Source organism: Talpa occidentalis, unplaced genomic scaffold, assembly GCF_014898055.3.
Source record: "Talpa occidentalis isolate TD23 unplaced genomic scaffold, MPIMG_talOcc4v2.1 talOcc4.6, whole genome shotgun sequence".
Taxonomy (NCBI): domain Eukaryota; kingdom Metazoa; phylum Chordata; class Mammalia; order Eulipotyphla; family Talpidae; genus Talpa; species Talpa occidentalis.
The window spans coordinates 40,503,182-40,525,681 of NW_023604972.1; the positions used below are offsets into that span (position 1 = coordinate 40,503,182).

The 22,500-nt window shown below is 40.4% G+C and overlaps 2 protein-coding genes and 1 pseudogene across 5 annotated transcripts in view; 1 reads left to right on the forward strand and 2 right to left on the reverse strand.

The window, feature by feature from the left end:
• Window positions 1–22,500, reverse strand: part of CSN2 (casein beta) — a 308,148-nt gene that overhangs the window by 226,141 nt on the left and 59,507 nt on the right. The window lies entirely within an intron of this gene.
• LOC119260918 (60S ribosomal protein L7-like) lies at window positions 10,743–11,456 on the reverse strand (annotated as a pseudogene).
• On the forward strand, window positions 21,337–21,786 carry LOC119260320 (endogenous retrovirus group K member 25 Pro protein-like). Its single transcript, XM_037529302.1, has one exon. It carries the CDS (start codon window positions 21,337–21,339, stop codon window positions 21,784–21,786), a length of 450 nt encoding a protein of 149 aa, XP_037385199.1.

Here is a 22,500-nt window from a genome sequence, read left to right on the forward strand (position 1 = left end):
ATTGTTCAGATAATAATGATGCCACCTACTTACAAAACTTGATATGTCTTGGAGTTTTTATTGCCTTTTAAGTTATCCAGTTATTCAATAGTTACAGGAAATTTTATTAAACAATTTCCATATGTTTGATATTTCTAGCTGCTCTAATGTCTGCTTAGATTGCCTTTAGATAGAATTACACACCTAGGAAAGAAACATCAAATTAATAAGAAACTATAAAGACTGTTGTAATTCTCCCTCTCACTGAAAGACCTCTCCTGTTCCAATACCAAGAAACAGCATTTATTTTAAATGCTTTCTCTCCCATTCTTCAAATTCTTCTTCCCCAATAAAGTAACTTGTACTGTACATGCTCAGTTTTGATAAATGTCTATAATGTGGAAATTCCAGAATCTGCAATACTTTACAGCAGTAGTTCTCAAACAAGGTTTCACTTTGTTATCACTTCCCAGGAGTTTTTAAATTATTCATGTCTTTCTGCCCTATAGATTCTGATGATTTGAGAAGTAGGAACTTTTTAAAGCTCCAGGTCATGTTATTATTCAGTAGAGTTTGAAAACCACTGTATTAAAGTGTTATGCATGGTTCCCAAAGACAGTAATTGGATCATTGTTCTATGCATGATGTTGCCAAACTGGCAACCACAACTATCATTTCTTTGTTTAGGTAAAGAGAATCAATACAGAAGATTACCATGCCTCAACCTTTCTCTCAACTCCAATGAAAATCAAGACAGAGGTATTTAAGAAGTGAGATTTTTCTGTGGAAGTTCTTTTTCTTCTCAAATTTTCCCAAAGGTGGCTATCTAAACCAAGTATCTGAAAAAAGTAAGGTTAAGCAACAGTTCGGTTTTTCCAAAGAAGAATCTCCTGCCAAGGTAGGTTATTAGAAAAAATGATGTAAAGATTTTAACTTTGAAACTCTAACTTTTGTTCAGATCATCAAGCATATTACTCATGTCTCATGGTATTTATATACATATATAAATATTCATATATATGCATTCCATTATATATATGTACATCTGTAATGAAATACTATTCAGCCTTAAAAAAGAAGGAAATCCTGTTATTTGCAGCAATATGAACCTGGAGGGCATTAAGTAAAATCAGACAGAAAAAGACAAATGCTACATGGTGTCACTAACATTTAGAATCTAAAAAAGAAAAAGTTGAACTCATAGAAACAGAGAAGAAGGGTGATTGCCAGGAAAAGGTGTTGCTGGTGTGGTTGCTGGTAGGGAAAATAGCGTGAGGTTGGTAAAAGAGTACAAATTTTCAGTTATAACATGAATGATTTATGAGGATCTAATATAAAGTACAGTGAGACTATAGTTGATAATACTACATTGGATAACAAATTCAATAAGAGTTGAAGTTAAATTTTTCTCATCAAAAGAATGGTAAATAAGTGATATTATATTTGTGTTAATTCAAATGAGGGAAATCCTTTCATAATGTATGTGGGTATAAAATTATGTACACTTTAAATATCTTATAATTTTATTTGTCAAATAGACCTTAATAAATACAAAGAGTTATGCTACCTAAAAAACTCAGATGTGTTTTAAGAAAAAATATTGTGAGAGGTAAAGCTCATCAGATCTTTCAAATTTCTGGAAAATACGTGATAAGAACATTTGTTTTAGATGGTTGCACAATTACATCCAATTTTGCGATCTACTGGTTCTTTTCTGTTCATATATTTTAATGGTTTATAAAGTTAATCATGAGTAGAAGTGTCTTAAGAACACAGAAAGATGTATAATTTGTTGGCTTTCTTTGAATTCTGATTTTTTTAACGGCCTTTGAAGAGGATCATATGAGGAAAAGCAATTTTAAGTGAGTGGTCTCATGAATAAGCAGCTGTAGAATCTGCAGACTGCTCTTCCTATATCCTATTCAACATTATTACCAATAGCAGACACACCACACTCACCCCAAGAAAATTTATTATCATAATGGGGCTGAACTTTGCTTTTGAAGAACACTGGTTGCCATGTATTTATGATATACTACTAAAAAACTATAATCAAAGTAAAACAAAACCTTTTTTTCTAATTCAGACTGAACAAATAATTCATTTTTGGGAATCACTTGGGGTAAAAGATATCAAGGCAATAATATCTCAGAAGGTGATGTTAGAGAAAAAATATGCATTGCACAATTCTTTTCCCTTCAGATAAAACAGAGGAATTATGGATATGGAGAAAGTTTGTTTATTTTTGAAAAGTTGTATTTAAAGGATTTTTTTTTCAACAGTCCAGTCACACTGGCACTATCCAGGTCATGAATCCACAGAAAACTATAAGTTTTGAGTAATTCTAACAAACATATCTAAAGTACACCCAAATAAGTTATGTATCCTTAGTAGTCACCACATGAAGCAATAAAGATTTTCAGAAAAAATGCTTTTATTTTCAAATTATGTGGGAATAATATTTCATAAGATATAAGTGCTATCCTTTTGCTATAAAATATGACAAGCATAATATTGCTGTGCATATATGATGCTTATCCCCAAAATGTCATGCACATCTAAAAAGCTATTTCTTCAGTATATTATATAACATGTACTACAATTATTTCTAAATTTTTATTTTAAATTAAGAAAAATAATGTTAATCAATTTGACTAACCACGGATAACCACTGGCCTGCTTTCAGGGACAACATTAAAAAAATGAAAAAATTAATTTTGATCTTCGGTCTGCTGGCTCTTATTGCACCATCCACGGTAAGTTCATCCAGTCCGAAATATTCTTGATAAAGTCCTCATTAATTATAACTTCAAATACAGTTTTAATACCAATGTTGTTTTCCTTCTTTATATAATAGTATAGTGTCAAGATGTCAATCATTCCAAACTTGTTCTTATTTTCCTTCTCTTTTTTATATGTGACTAAACCACAGAAGGGGGCAGAGGGCAGAAAGAATCTAGGAGTTTCTCACATCTAGGAACATCTCTTTTTCTTTTTCTTTTGTGAAAGAAATATAACCAAACTGTCTGAAAACTATACATATATAGTTTAAGTTCACTAAATGTTTTAAAGATAAAGGATGTGAAAAATAAAATTCGAGTTTCAAGACAAATTTTCTAAAAGGATAACCAATGCACCAACTAATCATAGATTACTGATTATACAAAAGTTTTTACTGAAAATATATGTAAAGACTAATTAAGAAGCCTTTCCGAAATCTAACAACACATTGGCTAGGAACAAAATATTTCCACTACTTGACTGGAAGGTAAAGACTTATTTCACTCATTACCTACTCTTCTTTTTTCACTTAAAAAGAAAAATTATTCACTCTAGAAACACTCGATTCAAATTTTGAAAATCATTCAGTTAGGTTTTACAGAAGATCCAAAATTCATATAATACAAAGTAACGAAGTCCCATAGTGAAAAACATTAATAGAATAATACAAGCCTCAAAGAACCTCAATTACCCTAGAATATACAGATATGGGAAAGTTGTGTAAAAATTAAATATAACTTTGTTTACCAGAATCCTTTTCAAAGACAGTAAGAGAAAATACTATTTTTATTACCCTTCCTACAACCCAGTTTCATAATAAGAATAGGCAACTTTGAGGAGCCTTAAAGAAAGAATCAATCTTGAAGATTCTTAGGCATAATGTTTGAACTTCACCAAATTTAGAAACCTTATTTTTTCACATTTGTTTGTTTTTTATCTCCACAGACCAGGGGACATCAACATGTTGCCAGAGGACCATACCGACCTCAGCAACTGCCTCCATTTCCTCGACCCCCACAGGCAAGATGCGCTCCACAAGGCCTTCCTCCTTTCCGTGGCCCAGGAATTGCTCCACCACCTCCTACATTTCGTCTTGGTCCACCAAGGCCTATTCCACCACCACCTCCTCCTCCTCTTCCAAGAGGGCGCATACCTCCTCCTCCTCCTCTTGGTCCCCCACGGAAAGTTATACTACTACCACCTCCTCCTCCACGAGTGCGCATACCTCCTCCTTCTCCTATTGGTCCACCAAGGCATATTCCTCCTCTTTATCCTCCCCGTGGCCCAGTGCGCATTCCACCTCAATTCTTTCCACAGAGACCTAATAGACAACCTCAACCCTTCCCAGGTATGCCAAATCTACCTTTCCCAATAATGCCCTTCCCTATAGGACCTATTAAGATACCCCCAAACCCTTTTATCCCAGTATATCCTGTTCACCCTCAAGTGCCTAACCCTAAACCCACCAATAAAACACCCACAACACCTATTACCACACCCAAGCCCGCCACCACACCCAAGGCCACCATCCCACCAAAGCCTGCCACCACACCCAAGCCTGCCACCACCACCAAACCTGCCACCACACTCAAGCCTGCCACCACCACGAAACCCGCCACCACACCCAAGTCCGCCACCACACCCAAGGCCACCACCCCACCCAAGCCTGACACTGCACCCAAGCCCGCCACCACACCCAAGGCCACCACCATCACCAAGGCCGCCACCACCACCAAGGCCGCCGCCACCGCCAAGGCCGCCGCCACCACCAAGCCTGCCACCACCACCAAGCCCGCCACCACCACGAAACCCGCCACCACCACCAAGCCCGCCACCACCACCAAGCCCGCCACCACTACCAAGCCTGCCACCACCGCTAAGCTCGCCACCACCGCCAAGCCCGCCACCACCACCAAGCCCGCCACCACCACCAAACCCGCCACCACCACCAAGCCCGCCACCACAACTAAGCCCGTCACCACCACGAAACCTGTCACCACCACCAAGGCTGCCACCACCACCAAGCCTGCCACCACCACCAAACCTGCCACCACCACGAAGCCCGCCACCACCACGAAACCCGCCACCACCACCAAGCCTGCCACCACTACCAAGCCTGCCGCCACCACCAAGCCCGCCACCACCACCAAACCCGCCACCACCACCAAACCCGCCACCACCACCAAGCCCGCCACCACAACAAAGCCTGCCACCACCACGAAACCTGCCACCACCACCAAGCCTGCCACCACCACCAAGCCCACCACCACCACGAAACCCGCCACCACACCCAAGCCTGCCACTACAACAAAGCCTGCCACCACAGTGAAACCCGCTACCACCACTATCCAAGTTAAAACTACAGCAAAAATTGACCCAATCCGTGAAGGTTTAAAGAAAATCTGGGAAGGTATTTCTTCCATATTCGGTTGAAAATGTGAGAAATTATATTTTTCAAACTCCCCTGAGCTCTTAGGACTAACTTCAATTGAACTTCATTTATTTCAGTGGAAACCACCCTAATCTAATCAGCACACCAAATAAAGTATTTAAGCAATAATACATACCTACTGTTGTCATAATGAATACCAATGTGTCCTTTGTGTTATCACCTACCAACAGCTGATTAGTTAGTATCCCGGAAGTAAACAGACATACAAATATTAGTCGGCAGGATGAGATGAACCATCTACGGATGTTGAAATATTAGGGATTTATGACAATGGGCCTGGTAGTATGCTTAAGCTTGATGGGATATAAAGATAAAATACTGAGCCTCCCCGCTGGCACAGTGGGTTGAGCACAGAGCTGCAAAGCTATCCACAGCCTCTGTAGTGCAGGTTCAATTCCTGACCAGCAAGGGGGATACCCACATGGTTCGGCAGACCTCTCCTGTCTCACCCGCTACTCCCCTCAGCAGTGTTTTCTGCCTGTTCTGCTCCCTGTTCTTTCTCTGGTGAATTCTCTCACCCTCCTAGGCCTCTGGCCTGTACCCCAGTTCTTGTAAAAATAAATAAATCTTAAAAAAAAAAAAAGATCAAATACTGATACCAGAGTCTGAATGAAAGTTGGGAAATGAATGAAAGGTCATCCACTGGAACTTCTTCCTAAGAGGGAATATAATTACTGCTAGATCATGCAGCCCACACCAGGGAAAGAGCAGGATACTACTCCTACATCTTCTCCACATTCTACATTCATTGGAAAATGATCACAATCACACAGACAGGAAACTCATGTAATAGAGTATGTATGCTCATCCTCCCAAAGTGGAGAACTAGGCACTAGGCAGAGAAAGTGAATTGCTAATAAGGAGTAGCCTACCTTATCATCTTAAGGTCAAATGAGTAAGCAAAGAAAATACAGTTTTTGACTGCCTGCATAGAAAGGGGACAAGAAGGCAGCAAGATAAATTATATTAATTTTTATTGCCTTTTCCCTGGAAGTACATGTCTATAGGGAAAACTAGGTATAAAAAATAAAAAAATATGCAAAAAGAAACATGAAATTTAAATAGTACATACATAAACATGTCAATATAAAGCAAAATAAAGATTTTAAAACTTTACATAGCTTATAAACATGAAATAATAAACTGAGGGCCTCCCCGATGGCGCAGTGGTTGAACGCTGGGCTGCGAGGCTGTCTGCAGCCTCTGCAGCGCTGGTTCGATCCCTGGCCGCCTATGAGGATCCCACATGGTGCGCAGACCTCTCCTGCCGCACCCGCTGCTCCCCTCAGCAGTGTACTACATCAGTCTGCCTGCTCTGCTCCCCGCTCTGGCTCTGGTGAATTCTTTCACCCTCCTGTGCTTCTGACTGTGCCCAGTGCTTGTATAAATAAGGAAAAATTAAAAAAAAAATCTTTAAAAAAAAAAGAAATAATAAACTGATATGCAAACTGAGTATTTTCTCTCAAAATCTCTCTTAAAGTATACAATTACTTTTTATAATGATGTCACTGATGTATCCATTTCTGGAGTGGAAATTATAGTAAATTTAAATGTTTCAGTAAGATATGAGGAAAAATTTTATGAAAATAGAATTAAAATGAACTCAACTATAGCATAAAATTACTTTCCAGAGCCTCCATGGTGGTGCAAGGGGTTAAATCTCAGTACTATGAAGCTTTCAGAAACCACTGCAGCACAAGTTCGTTCCCCCACCAGGGAGATAACCCACGTGCCACAGCAGACCTCTCCTGTCTCACCCGTTGCTCCCCTCAGCAGTGTATTTCAATCAATCCTCCTGTTCTGCTCCCCACTCTGTCTCTGGTGAATACCCAAACATACACACACACACCCCTCTGGCCTACACCCCAGCTCTTGTATGCATAAATAAAATAAATCTTTAAAAAAATTACTTTCCAGAGGTGCAACCAGCAAATATGGTTACAGACTTAGATTGAGCACAACAAATAAATTAGGTATGTTGTCATTTGAAAACTGGGCTTCTGACTGTTGTTTTATTTATTTAATGTTCACATCATTGTTCATTTTTAAACAATATTTTCCTCCCCCCTCAGGTGTCCTCCCCATAGAAGTTCCTTCACCAATGCACCCATGCACTACCACCACAGTCCCCTGTGTTCCTCCCTCATTCCCTCTGATCCCTCTCCCTCCTCCTCCCCTGCAGGATGTCTCTGATTTATAATTGTTTTTGTTTTGTATTGTTACTATTTTTTACACCAATGCCTTATTTGGTTCCCCTATATCCCTCTTATAAGTGAAACCACCCAATATTTTTCTTTTTCCTTCTGACTTATTTCACTGAGCATAATTCCTTCTAGCTCCATCCCGGTTGCCGCGAATGGCGTGAGTTTATCTTCTTTGATTGTGGAGTAATATTCCGTTGTGTATATATACCACATCTTCTTGATCCAGTCATCTATTTGGGGGGATGTGGATGTTGTTTGTTTTAAACAAAATATTATACCAACTCTTTAAGAATGGAAAGTGTGTGTATGTATGTGTTACTCACACATACATATATATATATATATATATGTGTGTGTGTGTGCATGTGTCCTTTTAAAAACAGCTATGAACTCCTACTTTAGAGTACTACATGCCAGATTTCCCCAATCTCCTTGTCAGTTATCATAACCTGGGTTCTAAACCTTTATGCTGCTTAAGATTACAAATAAACCACCCCACAAATTTCCAGTATGTAGCCATCAGGCTCTCCGATCTAAGTAGATAATAAATCTATAATCTAAGTAGATAATAAATCTATAAGGTGTCTGGCTGGGAAGGGGAACAAAGAGAGCCCCTCAGGAACCAGAAATCTTTTGTATTTTGATGGCAGTTCTGGGCACACTGATGCATACAACTGTAACATATGCAAACACAAAGGCTGAGATGTACACAGTTTACTGAAAGTTTATTATATTTCCTTAAAAGACCACCAATTTTCAAAATTGATATTAAGCTTATGATTTTAAAACACAGTGACACACAGACCTAAAGTTCCCATATAAACCTGATAAAAGAAATGGGTAGGGCCTCCTCTAGAAGCCATTTTTATACCTGATGCTTTTTAAAATATCAACCATCTTAGTAAAAAAGCATCTTAGCACAATCATAGTTCTCACTAATAGAGTCCTAATACCAATAAATATAAAACAAAATAAAATGATAAATACTGGACAGTAATTGAAAGCAGTTATCTCTGGAGAGTAGGACTGGGATGTGAGGGGTTAGGATAGGGATGGTCCCCCCCACCCCTTATATAGCACATGATTTATAAAAACATTATCTTGATAAAAATTATTTAAAAAATCACAAAATTTGGGGGAGAGAGAGGTATCCCTGCCTGCATTCATCCTCTAAAACCTGAGGCACCTAGCACAAAGACAACCTGTTGCCTCTGAAATAAGATACTGAACGAAGAGACAGAAAATCTACATAAATCACTCACAGTACAATTTGCTTTACTTAACATTTGTATGATACAGCAGAATACTAAGACCTTTACAAATACTGACTTATTTAATTCTCAAAACTGTTATTTTCCCCGTATTTTATATCCTAAAAATGTCAGAGGCAAGATATGAACCGAGGCAGTCACTGTTTTATATAAACGTTTGGTAGACCATAAACATATGGCTATTAAGCCATAAAATGTCCCATTTCTATATTGTAAACCCCAGACAAAGCACTTAAAGCTAATTGCCTAACATTTACTTATATTTACTCCTCCCCTTCCCTTTCACTTCTCTTTCACTCTTTTCACTCAGATTTTCACTCAGATTGTCAGATTAGATAAACAAAACCAATTTATATTTGTCCACATGTCTGCATTCATTAGTAAAGGTAATAACAGTAGTCATATTCATAAACCTTTAGTACTTGGTTACATTATAATGCAATCTACCTTAAAGAGAGATAAGTGATGACAGACCTCAAAATTCTAGGTTAAACTGCACATCGGGTCATGTAGGGCCTAATTCTTATGCAATTTGAGTTGTCCCTTTAAAAAATCAAAATCATAATTTCTTAAATTATGTACATGATTGAATATTTAGAAAAATAGGAATCTTAACAAATACAAATTTTAATAAGCTGGCAAAATCCATAAAACACTTTCAGTAATTACCTAAAAGAAATCTATAATTGTTGTATCCTCCTTTTTCTGTATATTCCTTGATTGCCTCTTCAAATAAAATGATAGTCATTTTCTAGAAAAAGCAAAAAGTCATAATTCAGCTTCCCTTTAGCAAGACTCTTTAAAATATTCTCTTATATTAAGAAAGTGAAAATCAAAATCAACAAAAAACTATGAACCAGAGACACTTTTTGGGGGGTGGGGGGCGGAAGGGGAAGGATTGGGGTCAGAATGGGGCGTTTGCAATTGTATGGGGGAATATAAAAATAAAATTTAATATTTAAAAAAAAAAAAATTAAAAAAAAAAAATAAAATAAAATAAAATATTCTCTTACATTGATAGTTCAGAAATTTCACATAAGCTTCACAACTCATACTGGCAACAGCATGTAAATTTTTAAATCACTGTCATAAAAAAATGTAATTTAGAAAATAAAAAATTGTATCTTCTGATTCTTGGCCAAAAAATGAACAAGAAGGTCTGAGGATCTAACAGTGACCATAACTAGTAACACTATATTGTATAATTCAAATTTGCTAAGAATGTAGAATTGAAGTAATCTCAACAACAATAATAAAGACAGATTTAGATAATGAGTATGTTAATTAACTACAAGGGACATTTTTTCACAATATATTTGTATAACAAATCACAATGATGTACATTTTAAATATTTTACTGTTACAAAGCTCAATTTTTACTGTATAAAACCGAACTTTAAAAAAAAACTAGTTCTTGTCTCATTTTAAGCAAAATAATTTATTTGTAAGCTAAACTATTTTTTAAATATTCAAAAGGGCAGATTTATTATAAAAAGGGAAGGGAAGTCAAGGATGCTTGCACAGACACAAGCAGGCAGAAAGAGCTGGCCCTGAAAGGGACAGGTTCATTAAAAGACACCTGCATAGTCACAGGTGGGCAGCCTTGAGAGGAGAGCTGCCTCTGCTGCTTTGCAAAGGGAGAAGGTCGATGAAAAGAAACATCTGAATAGTCACAGGTGGGCAGGAGTGTTGCTGCCTATTTGTAAACTTTTTAAGCTTTACATATAAATCACACAGAAAGGCCTGTGAAGTATGACTTTCTTAGAACAGATTTGCTTTGGTAATTCAACTGCACAATTCAAATGAAAATATAATTTTTTTGAACAGAAGTCTTTAATAAACTCTAGGAATATTTTTCACCAGATTCAAACTGACTCTTAGTTTTGCAAGCAACAAGCTAGGCTGTTGATTTGGCTTAAATTCATCACACACAGTTTTGCCATGAGTTAAGGGACAGCAGAGGCAAACTAACAAAGTCATCAAGACAATGCATTTCGGCTTGAAAGCAGTTACCATTTATTAGCTGACCTGATTACAAAAACAATGGCAGACACCTTAATTCATCCTTCTAATAAACCTGTCCTAGTCTTCCCTGTTGTCAGCGACTCCACCTTCTACAAAATGGGTGATTTTCTTTTTCCTTCCACCTTGTGGAAAAGATAATTTGAAGGTAGAAAGGAAGTTGCTGACCTCTTCAAAGCATTTTCCAACAGTACAGATTTCACGAATCAGGTCCTCCATACAAATGACACCATATTTACCAAGAGGTCGAGCAATCAATGTGCCATTAGAGCAAGTCTCTTCTTGATTTTGCCATAACTATGCTTGTAGATCAATTCATTTACTGACTTAAGGTTTGGATATCTCCATGTAATATATAGTCCCACAATCCTCAGCATGTTAACTGAAGCTTTGCTTAGCTTAACAAAGGTGCCATGAAAGATCTGGTGGAAGGCGAAGAAGCTGTAACCTCTGAGACTTTTGGATTCACACCATTGATAGCTCTGATCCTGACAACAAATGCCAATTTGGGTTCCGCAGGTAGAACTTCCCAGGTTTTCTTGTCATGCTAACCATTCAAATCTCAGTTCTGTAGATCTGCTTATATTCCTTGTGATAGTGCTTAGCTCTTTCATAGACAGACTTTCTCCTTGCCTTTCAAAGCATCTTTTGGACAAACTTCTTTCTTAGGTGCTTGGTACTCAGCTCCATGAAATTCCTTTTATTTTTCTTAAGAGTTTCTGAGGCAGCAGCAACCTTCTTTTTCTTGTCTCTGCAGCCTTCATAGTTGCAACCAGAAAAAGAGGGCAAAACTTCTAGTTCTTTTCTAAGTATAGATCCCTAAGCCTCAGTGCAGAACAAGCCAAGTTCACCATTCACACAGCTTACTCACTAGTTAATAGCTCTCATCTGCTGCCTGCCAAGAAGTACACTAGATGGTAAAGACAGAGATAAATCCAAAACATAAATGAGAAAGAAATTAAGAAAACCCTTTTGGAGCATGTGATCTAACCAAGAAGTCAGTCAGGAAGCAATGAAGGGCCTCCCTGGTGGCGCAGGCCATTGAGCACCGCACTGTGAAGCTGTCCGCAGCCTCTGCAGCACAGGTTAGATCCCGGCCAGCCAGCCAGCGAGAATCCCACATGGCGAAGCAGACCTCTCCTGTCTCACCCACTGCTACCCTCGGCAGTGTATTTCATCAGTCTGCCTTTTCTGTTCTCCGCTAGGTCTCCGCTGAATCTTCTCACCCTCCCACGCATCTGGCCTGTACCCCAGTTTTTGTATTAAAATAAATAAATCTTAAAAAAAAAAGTCTAGGAAGCAATGAAATATACAAAGCTTTAATGCTTTAATTACATTAAAATAGTCTATGAAAGTATGTAAGTACTGGACCTATTCTTCTCTGAATAAGTGATATTTAAGATGAATCCTGAATTCTACTAGCATCTGATTTTGAATATCTGCAGGCTCCTGGCTAGAAGTCACCTTTCTTGAAGTAAAGATAAATCAAGCAAGTGCAAAATAAATAAAATTGACCAATAGAACTCAAGTAAACAAATTTAATCTTGCTCAGAGCTGACTTAAGACACTGAACTTAAGTATAAAATAGCAACTATTAGCTAATTGTTGGTTTTATTTCTATCATAAAATTTATATTTGAATAATGAAAAAGAGAAACAAAAGAAATAAAACTTTCATAAGTAAAATCTTCAGAGAACCCTTAAACTCAATTTTCTGATCAAGTCCTTTTATTTTTTTTTATTTTTTTATAGTAAATTTCATTTTTATAATCCCCATACAATTGCAACCCCCTTATTTTGACTCCAATCCCTCCCCTCCCGCCCCCAACAACCCATAGAGTGTCTCTGGTTCACAGTTGTTTGTTGATTTTGATTTTCACTTTCTTATAGTTATTCATTTTCCTGGTCCCTTATTTAAGTTTTCTAGATTCCTGCTATGAGTGAGACCATCCGGTATTTTTCTTTTTCTTTCTGGCTTATTTTGCTGAGCATGATCCCTTCCAGCGCCATCCATGTTGCTGCAAATTGCATGTGTTTATCTTTTTTGAATGCTGAGTAACATTCCATGGTATATATGTACCACATCTACTTGATCCAGTTATCTATTTTTGGGCATTTGGGTTGTTTCCAAAGCTCAACTATTGTAAATAGTGCTGCTATAAACATAGGGGTGCAGGTGCTCTTTGGAATTCATGTTTCTGTGTCCTTTGGGTAAATACCTAGGAGTGGAATTGCTGGATCATATAGAAGCTCTATGTTTAGTAGGTCCAGAAATCTCCACACAGCTCTCCATAGTGGTTGGACCAGTTTGCACTCCCACAAACAGTGCAGAAGAATTCCTTTTTCTCCACAACCTCGCCAACATTTGTCGTTGCTAGTTTTTTTAATATGTGCCATTCTCACAGGTGTAAGATGGCATTTCATGGTAGTTTTGATTTGCATTTCCCTGATTACAAGTGATGTTGAACATTTTTTCATATGCCTGTTGGCCATTTGCATTTCCTCTTCAGAGAAGTTTCTTTTTAGCTCTTCTGCCCATTTTTTGACGGGATTATTTTCTTTGTTGTTGTTGAGTCTCATCAGCTCTTTGTAGATTTTTGTGATCAGTCCTTTATCATTAGTGTTGTGTGCAAAAATGTTCTCCCAGTTGGTGGGGTTTCTCATTGTTTTTGTTATTGTCTCTTTTGCTGTGCAGAAGCTCTTTAATTTGATGTAGTCCCAGCTGTTTATTTTTGCCTTCACTATCACTGCTTTGGGTGATGTGTCTGTAAAGATGTCTTTGATGTGCATGTCACGTAGTGTTTCACCTACATTTCCTTCTATGTATTTTATGGCTTCAGGTCTTCTGTCTAGTTCTTTAATCCATTTTGAGTTGATTTTGTGTATGGTGTGAGGTAGTGGTCAAGCTTCATTCTTTTGCATGTAGCAACCCAGTTTTCCCAGCACCATTTATTGAACATAGTCTTTGCTCCTTTGTCAAAGATTAGTTAACCATAAATCTGTGGGTTTATTTCTGGATTTTCTATTCGATTCCATTGGTCTGTATGTCTGTTCTTGTTCCAATACCATGTAGTTTTGATGACTATGGCTTTGTAGTATAGTTTGAAGTCTGGGAGTGTGATGCCTCAATTCCCTTCTTTTTTTTTTTCAGGAGAGCTTTGGCTATTCAGGGTTTTTGTGATTCCATATGAATTTCATCAATAATTGTTCTATTTCTTTGAAGAATGACATTGAAATTTTGATTGGAAGAGCATTGAATCTGTATATTGCTTTTGGTAGGATGGTCATATTAATAATGTTTATTCTTCCAATCCATGAGAAGGGGATGTCTTTCCATTTCTTTGTGTCTTCTTCTATTTCTTTTAACAGTGTTTTATAGTTTTCTTTGTATAGGTCCTTTACCTCTTTTGTTAGATTTATTCCCAAGTATTTGATTTTTTTTGTTTCAATAATAAAAGTTATGGTTTTTTTTATTTCTTCTCTTCAGATTTATTGTTTGTGTATAGGAAGGCTACTGACTTTGGCGTGTTGATTTTGTATCCTGCCACTTTACTGAACTGATTGATGAGTTGAATTAGTTTTTCTGTGGAGTTTTGGGGGTTCTCTATGTATATTATCATATCATCTGCAAATAGTTTGACTTCTTCTTTTCCTGTTTGGATTCCTTGTATGTCTTTCTCTTGTCTTATTGCTCTGGCTAGGACTTCCAGCATTATATTGAAAAGCAGTGGTGAGAGTGGACATCCTTGTCTTGTTCAGATCTTAATGGAATTGCTTTCAGCTTTTCACCATTGAGAATGATACTGGCTGTTGGCTTGTCATAGATGGCCTTTATGATGCTGAGGTATGTTCCTTGTATCCCAAAAAGTTCAAGGGCTTTTATCATGAATGGGTGTTGCACTTTGTTGAAAGCTTTCTCAGCATCTATTGATATTATCATATGGTTTTTATATTTCTTTTTCTTGATGTGTTGGATAACATTGATTGATTTTCGGATGTTGAACCATCCTTGTGTCCCTGGAATGAATCCTACTTGGTCGTGGTGAATTATCTTATGGATACATTGTTGGATTCTGGTAGCTAAAATTTTATTGAGGATTTTTGCATCCGTGTTCATTAGGGAGATTGGCCTGTAGTTTTCTTTTTTTGTGTTGTCCTTGTTCGGTTTTGGTATTAGTGTAATGTTGGCTTCATAGAACGTGTTCGGTATTGTCCCTTCCTTCTCAATTTTTTGGAAGAGTTTGTGAAGGATAGGCACTAATTCGTCTCTGAATCTTTGGTAGAATTCATTTGTAAATCCATCAGGTCCTGGGCTTTTGTTTTTGGGGAGGTTTTTGATTACCATTTCAATTTTGCTGCTTGTAATTGGTCTGTTTAGGTGTTCTATTTCTTCTTTATCTAGCTTTGGGTGATTGTAGAGTTGTAGGAATTTGTCCATCTCCTCTAGATTGTTGAACTTGTTTCCATATAACTGTTCATAGTAGTTTCTGATTATTCTTTTGATTTCTGCTGTGTCCGTTGTGATTTCTGCTCTTTCATTTGTGATCCTGTTTAGTTGTGTTTTATCCCTTTTTTCCCTTGTGAGCCTGGCTAGGGGTTTGTCATTTTATTGATTTTTTCGAAGAACCAGCTCTTGGTTTCATTGATCTTTTGGATTGTTTTTTTAGTTTCGATTTCATTTATTTCTGCTTTGGTTTTTATTATTTCTTTTCTTCTACTGGTTTTGGGGTTTTTTTGTTGTTCTTTTTCTAGATCTTTGAGCTTCGAGATTAGGTTGTTTCTTTGAGTTCTTTCTTGTTTCTTGATGTGAGCTTCTATTGCTATATATTTTCCTCTTATTACTGCTTTTGCTGCATCCCATACATTTAGGAAATTGGTGTCCTCCTTGTCATTCAATTCAAAGAATTTTTTAATTTCTTCTTTGATCTCTTCATTAGTCCAGTGGTCCTCCAGTAGTGTGGTTTTTAATCTCCATGAGGTAGGAGAGTTCCTTGCCTTCTTTTTATGGTTTATTTCTAGTTTGATGCCTTCATGGTCAGAAAAGATGGTTGGTATGATTTCAATCTTGGTGTATCTGTTGATGTTTGCCTTGTGTCCCAGTATGTGATCGATCCTGGAGAATAATCCGTGTGCGCTTGAGAAAAATGTGTACTCCGATTTTGGGGGGTTTAGTGTTCTATAGATGTTTGTAAGCCCAAGCGCTCTAGATCCTTATTTAGAGCTTTAGTATCTTTACTTATTTTTTGTCTCGTTGAGCTATCCATTGTTGATAGTGGTGTGTTGAAGTATCCCACTACATATGTGTTTTCTCTGATGTCTGTTTTCAGAGATGACAATAGTTGTCTGACATATTTTGGTGCTCCTTCGTTTGGTGAGTATATGTTAATGAGTGTTATTTCTTCTTGAAGTATTCTCCCCTTGATCATAATGTAGTGATCATTGAGGTCTCTTTTTATCTTTTTGAGTTTGAAATCTGTTTTATCTGATATAAGTATAGCTGTTCCTGCTTTCTTTTTTGGTCCATTTGCTTGTAGGATTGTTTTCCATCCTTAACTTTGAGTCTATTTTTATCTTTTGTAGCTAAATGTGTTTCCTGGAGACAGCAAAAGGTTGGGTTTTGTTTCTTAATCCAGGCTGCAACTCTGTGTCTTTTTAATGAAGAGTTTAGTCCATTTACATTTAGAGTTAATATTGATATGTTAGCATCTGTATTTGCCATTGTTTTTGTCTTTCCTTTGATTTTATTTATTTATTCTTTTAATAACTTTTTTTTTGGCCTTCTTTCATTGTTATTCGTCCCTCTGAGGTTCTGGCTTTAGGATTCCTTGTAGTATTTTTTGGAGTGGGGGTTTAGTTGTAAAGAGTTTCTCTTTGTCTGGGAAGGTCCTTATTCTTTCTTCATAGAGGAAGGAGAGCTTTGCAGGATACAGTATTCTTGGTTGGCATCTGTTTTCTTGGAGTCTGTTGACTATGTCCCTCCACTCTCTCCTTGCCCCTAGTGTGTCTTCGGAGAAGTCTGATGTCAGCCTGATTGGTTTTCCCTTGAATGTTATCTGTTTTTTCCCTCTTGTCAGCTTCATTATTTTTTCCTTGTCCTGGATTCTTGGGAGCATTACTATTATGTGTCTTGCTGTATTTTTCCTTTCGTTGTGGAAGTTTGGTGTTCTTCTGGCTTTTTGTATATCAATCTTCATCTCCTTCTTCACTTTTGGGAAGTTCTCCTCAGTTATCTCTTTGAATATTTTCTCCGTTCCTACTTCTCTCTCCTCTCCTTCTGGGATTCCTATAACTCTTATATTTCCTTTCCTCATGGAGTCAGATAGTTCCCGAAGTCTTTCTTCGGTCTTTTTCCTTTGTACTTCTCTTTCCTTTTCTGTTTTGGTTCTTTTTATTTTTGTGTCTTCAAAAGTATTTATTCGTTCTTCCATTTCATCTAATCTGCTTTCACTGCTTTTCCCAGAGTTCTTCAGTTCCTCCATTAATTCTTTGATCTCCTGCGTTTCTTTTGCTTCCCCCTTTAGGGACTCAATTTCATTCTTCTGATCGTTGATTATTTTTCTCTTATTATTTTCCTTTATGAGTTCTGTCACTTTTTTAATCATGGCAATTTTAAATTCTCTTTCTGGAAGGCTCCAAGTTCTTCCAAGTTACTCTCGTTGCAATCTGGGGGGTGGTTTTCTTTTTGTGGTGTGCTTTTGTCCTGAGGAGTTGTTAGGTTGCATGTGGTTCTTCTACTCCCTACTGTCTGTTTTCTAATTTGTCGTTTGCATTGGGACACTGTGTTGCTGGGACTGGCCAGCATCTTGGGTGAACTTCTCCACTCCCCTCTGGCTCCTCCGGGAGCCATCTGTTGGTTTCAAGCAGTCTTTACTGAAGAAAGGTCCCTGTTCTAAAATGCCGATATGGGGACACACTCCCCTGTGCCTGGTCTACCCCAGCGGTGGGTTCCCGCTCCTCCTCTGTGCTTGGACTGCAGGCCAGAAGGGGCCTGGTGTGGGTGAATTTCCCCGCTCACCTCTGGCTCCTGAGGGAGCTTTCTGCTGGTTTCAGTCAGTCTTTACTGAAAAATTTCCCTGTTCTAAAATGGCGATGCGGGACACAATCCCTGCACGTCCTGTCTCAGGCACACTCTTCTGTGCACCCGGTCTTCCCCGGCCGTGGGTGCCCGCTCACCTTTTGGGCTCAGACTGCTGGTCGGAAGGGACCTGGCGTGGGCTAACTTCCCAGCTGGCCACTGGCTCCTCCAGGAGCCTTCTGCTGGTTTCAAGCAGTTTTTACTGAAGAAAGGTCCCTTTTCTATGGGGTGTGACTTTTTTTCTTGTCACTAGGTGGTGCCAGAGATCTCTCCTAGTGTCCTTGGGGAGCTGTTTTTTTCACCCCGTGGGACAGGGAACAGAGCGGGAATGGTAGGGTAAACCTCAACGGCTTTGGGGTTCTGTATCTGCCTTGTGCCCCACCATCGTGGAGAACCCACGCCCTGAATTTTGTGCCCCAGGTCTCAGTTCCAAAGCCCCCAGGTACAGGATGCGGGCTGTAGCCCAGTTCAGTGTCCACAGAAATGGTGTCTTTTGCACCCCACTCCTGTGCCTGGGCGCCTGGTTCCTGATCACTCAGTGAGGGACTTTCACCTCAGTGAGGGCCCCCGCGCGTCTCCCCGCAAGCCTAGGTAGCAGGCGTGGGGACCTGGGCAGCTGTGATCCGCGTTTGCTTTTCAAGCACGCCGCTTTTCCATGCAAGCTTACCGGCTGGCCCGGGGCTGTGTGCATGTCTCTGGGGGTCTCTGTTTTTCTCTAATGGCGCCTGGAGCCGTTCGTTCACCTCCACGGTGAATCCTGCAGGGTTCTTCACAGCTCCAGTTCACTGGTGTGGTGGCTGAAATAGTTCTTTTCCACTCACAGTCCCGCTTGATGCATAGTTTGCTCTTGTTGGTCATTTTAGTTTGTTTTTTCCTCCTTTCTGTTGGTCGGAGAGTGCCGACTTTGTGGGTGGGGGAGGGTAGCAGGGTTCTGCACTTTCCTCCCTTCTAGTCCTCTTTTATGGCAACTTTCTTCTTCAGGTAGTTTGCTGGAGTCGTCCATTTATCTTCCGTGTCCCAGTTCTCACTGGGACCTGCCGCTTTTCCTCCCTATTAACTGTCAGTACCAGGCTTACACCAGCAGGGGGACCTGGGGTGGTGGTCGCTTCCGCCCAAGGATGAGTCAGTGGAGGCTGATGCAACAGTAACCGGATGTTGCAAAGCCACGTAAAGCGCATGCACAGGCTTTCCAAGATATATATATAGCCCCTCCCCTCGAATAAAGAGAGTTACTGCTTCCAGCCAAGAGAGTGCACGAGTCTTTTCATCCCCAGCCCCTCCGCCGTGTTCCTGAACCCCGTCGGCCTGCAGGCAAGACCGGCAAGTGGCGCCCGAACGTGGGGCACAAGTACGAGGGATCCTCTGAGGGACCGATCAATCAGTAAGGTAAGGATTAGGTAAGTGATCGGCATCATGGGCAATACCATGTCCAAGGGCCAACTTGTTAGAGCCCTACAACTTCTGCTTAAACATTATGGAACTCCCATTAAGGTTCAGACCCTTCATAATCTAGTCTCAATCCTCGCAAATACCAGCAAATGGTTCTTTCAGCAGGACACCATCTCAGTAAGAAACTGGGAAAAGGTCAAAGCGGACTTCCTTCTTTACAGGGACCTTTACGGACCCCAAACTATCCCCCCCCCTTATTATTTCTGTGTGGCAGCTAGTCCATGATGCCCTTAGTGACGGGGGAGCAGCTGCTTATGAACTAGTGGCTGAGGCATTGCACTCCGCAGCTCAGTCCGAAAGCAAAACACCCGCCACATACTCGGCCACAGCAAGCTCAGCCACGGAAACCCCCCCCTTCTCAATCCTCAAATCCAGGGGGAGATTCCTCTTCAGATGAGGGGAATGTGGAGGACAATACAGACCATCCACCTCCCTATGATAGACCACCCCCATCAACCAAAAATCGGCGGCATCCCTCCCCGCCCACTCTCCCCTCTGCCCCTCCACTCAACTCCCATGGCTCTGACCCAGACTTTCCTGGGCTTATACAGTCCCTAACTTCTGTTCTTTCGAGATTTGTACCCTCCAACTCTGAAAATTCTTGGGAATCCCTTCTGGCCTGCCCGGTCTTGGTTGTTCAAAATGATCAGGGACAGCAGGTCCAGCAACATTCGGCACTGCCTTTCCAAGACCTCAAGCTCTTAAAAGAATCTATCAAAGACTATGGACTTCAGAGCCCTTTTGTTCACCAAATGTTAGACACCTTTGAAACCTTTATTATGATACCCAATGACTGGAAGGACACTTTCCGCGCGGTTTTGAGCCCGGGGGATTATCTTTTGTGGAAGGGTCAGTTTACAGAACTCTGTGACCAGTATGCTCAAACCAATATTCAAAGAGGTTTTCCCCAACAAACTAAAGAAATGTTAACAGGGGAGGGTCCCAATTATAGTACTAATCAGCAACAATGTTTATATAATCCTGCTGTTTTTGCTCAAGTGGCCTTGGCAGCAAAATCAGCTTGGAAGGCACTGAGATCCCGGGGACAGCCTCACCAATCCCTTACAAAAATCCTCCAGGGCCCCTCAGAGCCATTTGCTGACTTTGTAGCTCGCCTTCTAACAGCAGCCTCTCGAATTATGGGTGAGGGCGAGCCTACCTCTATACTAGTCAAACAATTGGCATTTGAAAATGCTAACAAATGATGCCAGGAGGCCATTCGCCCATGGAATGATAAACAGGATATTTCTGGGTACATACGCTTGTGTAAGGATATTGATGGGGCTACCGTTACAGGCACCATCATGGCGGCGGCTCTGCAGCCGTCAGCCCAGCACCCCACACGAGGCGGTTCCTGTTTTGGGTGTGGTCAAACGGGCCATTTCCGCAATGAATGCCCCTCCCGTCCTAATAGTTACACTTCCTGGCCACAGGGGAGTGCCCTTACACGTCCGCGACCTCCCGGTCCCTGTCCTCGTTACAAAAAGGGCCTCCATTGGGCTAATGAATGCCGTTCAAAATTTGATGTAAACTGGCTCACCCATAACTCCTTCTCGTCAGTCAAACTCAAGGGGGACTCCAAGGCCCCAGGCCTCCCTCTCTCAGGGGCTATACAATCAAGTTCCACCTCCAGCTTCTTATCACCTTCCTCAGAATTACATGGCGAGCCAAACCCACCTTCCTCACAGCCTCTTTCCCTCTTCAGCCAGCTCCAACGAGCTGGGCCCTCCAGCCCAGGATTCGACGTCCCAATAAAATCCCCTTCCCTTTTAACACCTGCTATGGGGGTCCAACCTATTTCCACGGGAATTCATGGCTCCATGCCTCCTGACCATTTTGCCCTTGTTTTAGGACGCAAGCACTCTGCTATAAGGGGATTGTCCATCATTCCAGGCATCATTGAACCTTCTTTCTCAGGAGAAATTCAAATTTTAGCCATGGCCACACAGGGAGTAGTTTCTATCTCCCCCGGACAATCCGTGGCTCAATCCCTTTTCCTTTTCATTCTCACATCAAGACCTGTCAGTCTCAACCTTTGAAAAGCCTAGCTAAAAACTCTCCTCCGGTTTGTGTCAACCTTTCTCTCCAATTAGACAGTCGGCCAATGATTTCCCTTCTTGTAGAGGGCAAACACTTCATGGGTCTTTTGGATACTGGGGCTGATGTTTCCGTCATTGCTCAAAATCATTGGCCATCTGCATGGAAACTCACTCAAACTAATACTTCCATTCAGGGGGTGGGATCAGCCTCCCATCCATCCCCCAGTTCTCGTCATTTACACTGGACTTCAGAGGAAGGTCACAATGGGTATTTTAAGCCCTATGTCCTCCCTCATATTCCCATGAATCTGTGGGGAAGGGATGTTATGTCCGCTATGGATATAATCATTACCACAAACTCCCCAGCGACTCGTTCCATGGTCAAAAGTGGTTATTCACCTGGCAAAGGGCTGGGAAAAAACCTTCAGGGTGATCCCTTGCCTGTTTCCATACCATCCTCCCAAATCCGTCAGGGAAAAGACAAGTCTGGGCTGGGATTTACTCCCCCTTTTTAGGAGGGGCCACTGAACATCCGCCTTCTACTCCGGCTCCTCTTAAAATCACCTGGAAAAAACATGACCCGGTGTGGATCCCTCAGTGGCCCCTATCTAAAGAAAAACTACAGGCGGCTCATTCTCTTGTTAAGAATCAACTAATGGCCGGACACCTTGTTCCCTCCACCTCCCCATGGAACTTCCCTATTTTTTGTCATCAAAAAATCCTCTGGCAGCTGGCGATTGTTACATGGTCTCTGGGAAGTTAACAAAATCATGGTCCCTTTTGGCCCGGTTCAGCGAGGCCTTCCCGACCCCTCAGGAATCCCCAAGGACTTCCCCATGGCCGTCATTGACATTAAGGATTGTTTTTTCTCCATTCCTCTTCATCCCGAGGATTCCCCTCGATTTGCTTTCACCCTTCCATCTGTCAATAATATCAGTCCAGCCGACCGTTACCAGTGGGTGTGTCTTCCTCAAGGAATGACTAACAGCCCAGTCATGTGCCAGGTCTTTGTTGCTACGGTCTTGACACCACTGCAACAAACATTTCCACAACTTTATCTTGTCCACTATATGGACGACATTTTGTTGGCCGCCCCCACAGAGGCATTACTTCAAGAGGCCCTTCATAAAATCTTCCATCTCCTCCAACAGGCTAATCTCATAATAGCCCCAGAAAAAATTCAATTACAGCCTCCTTTCAAATTCTTGGGTTTCTCTCTCATTCCGGAG

Bases quoted from the DNA above. Each gene is read 5' to 3' on its own strand.
- LOC119260320 (XM_037529302.1), top strand. From the start codon at position 21,337: ATGATTTCCCTTCTTGTAGAGGGCAAACACTTCATGGGTCTTTTGGAT.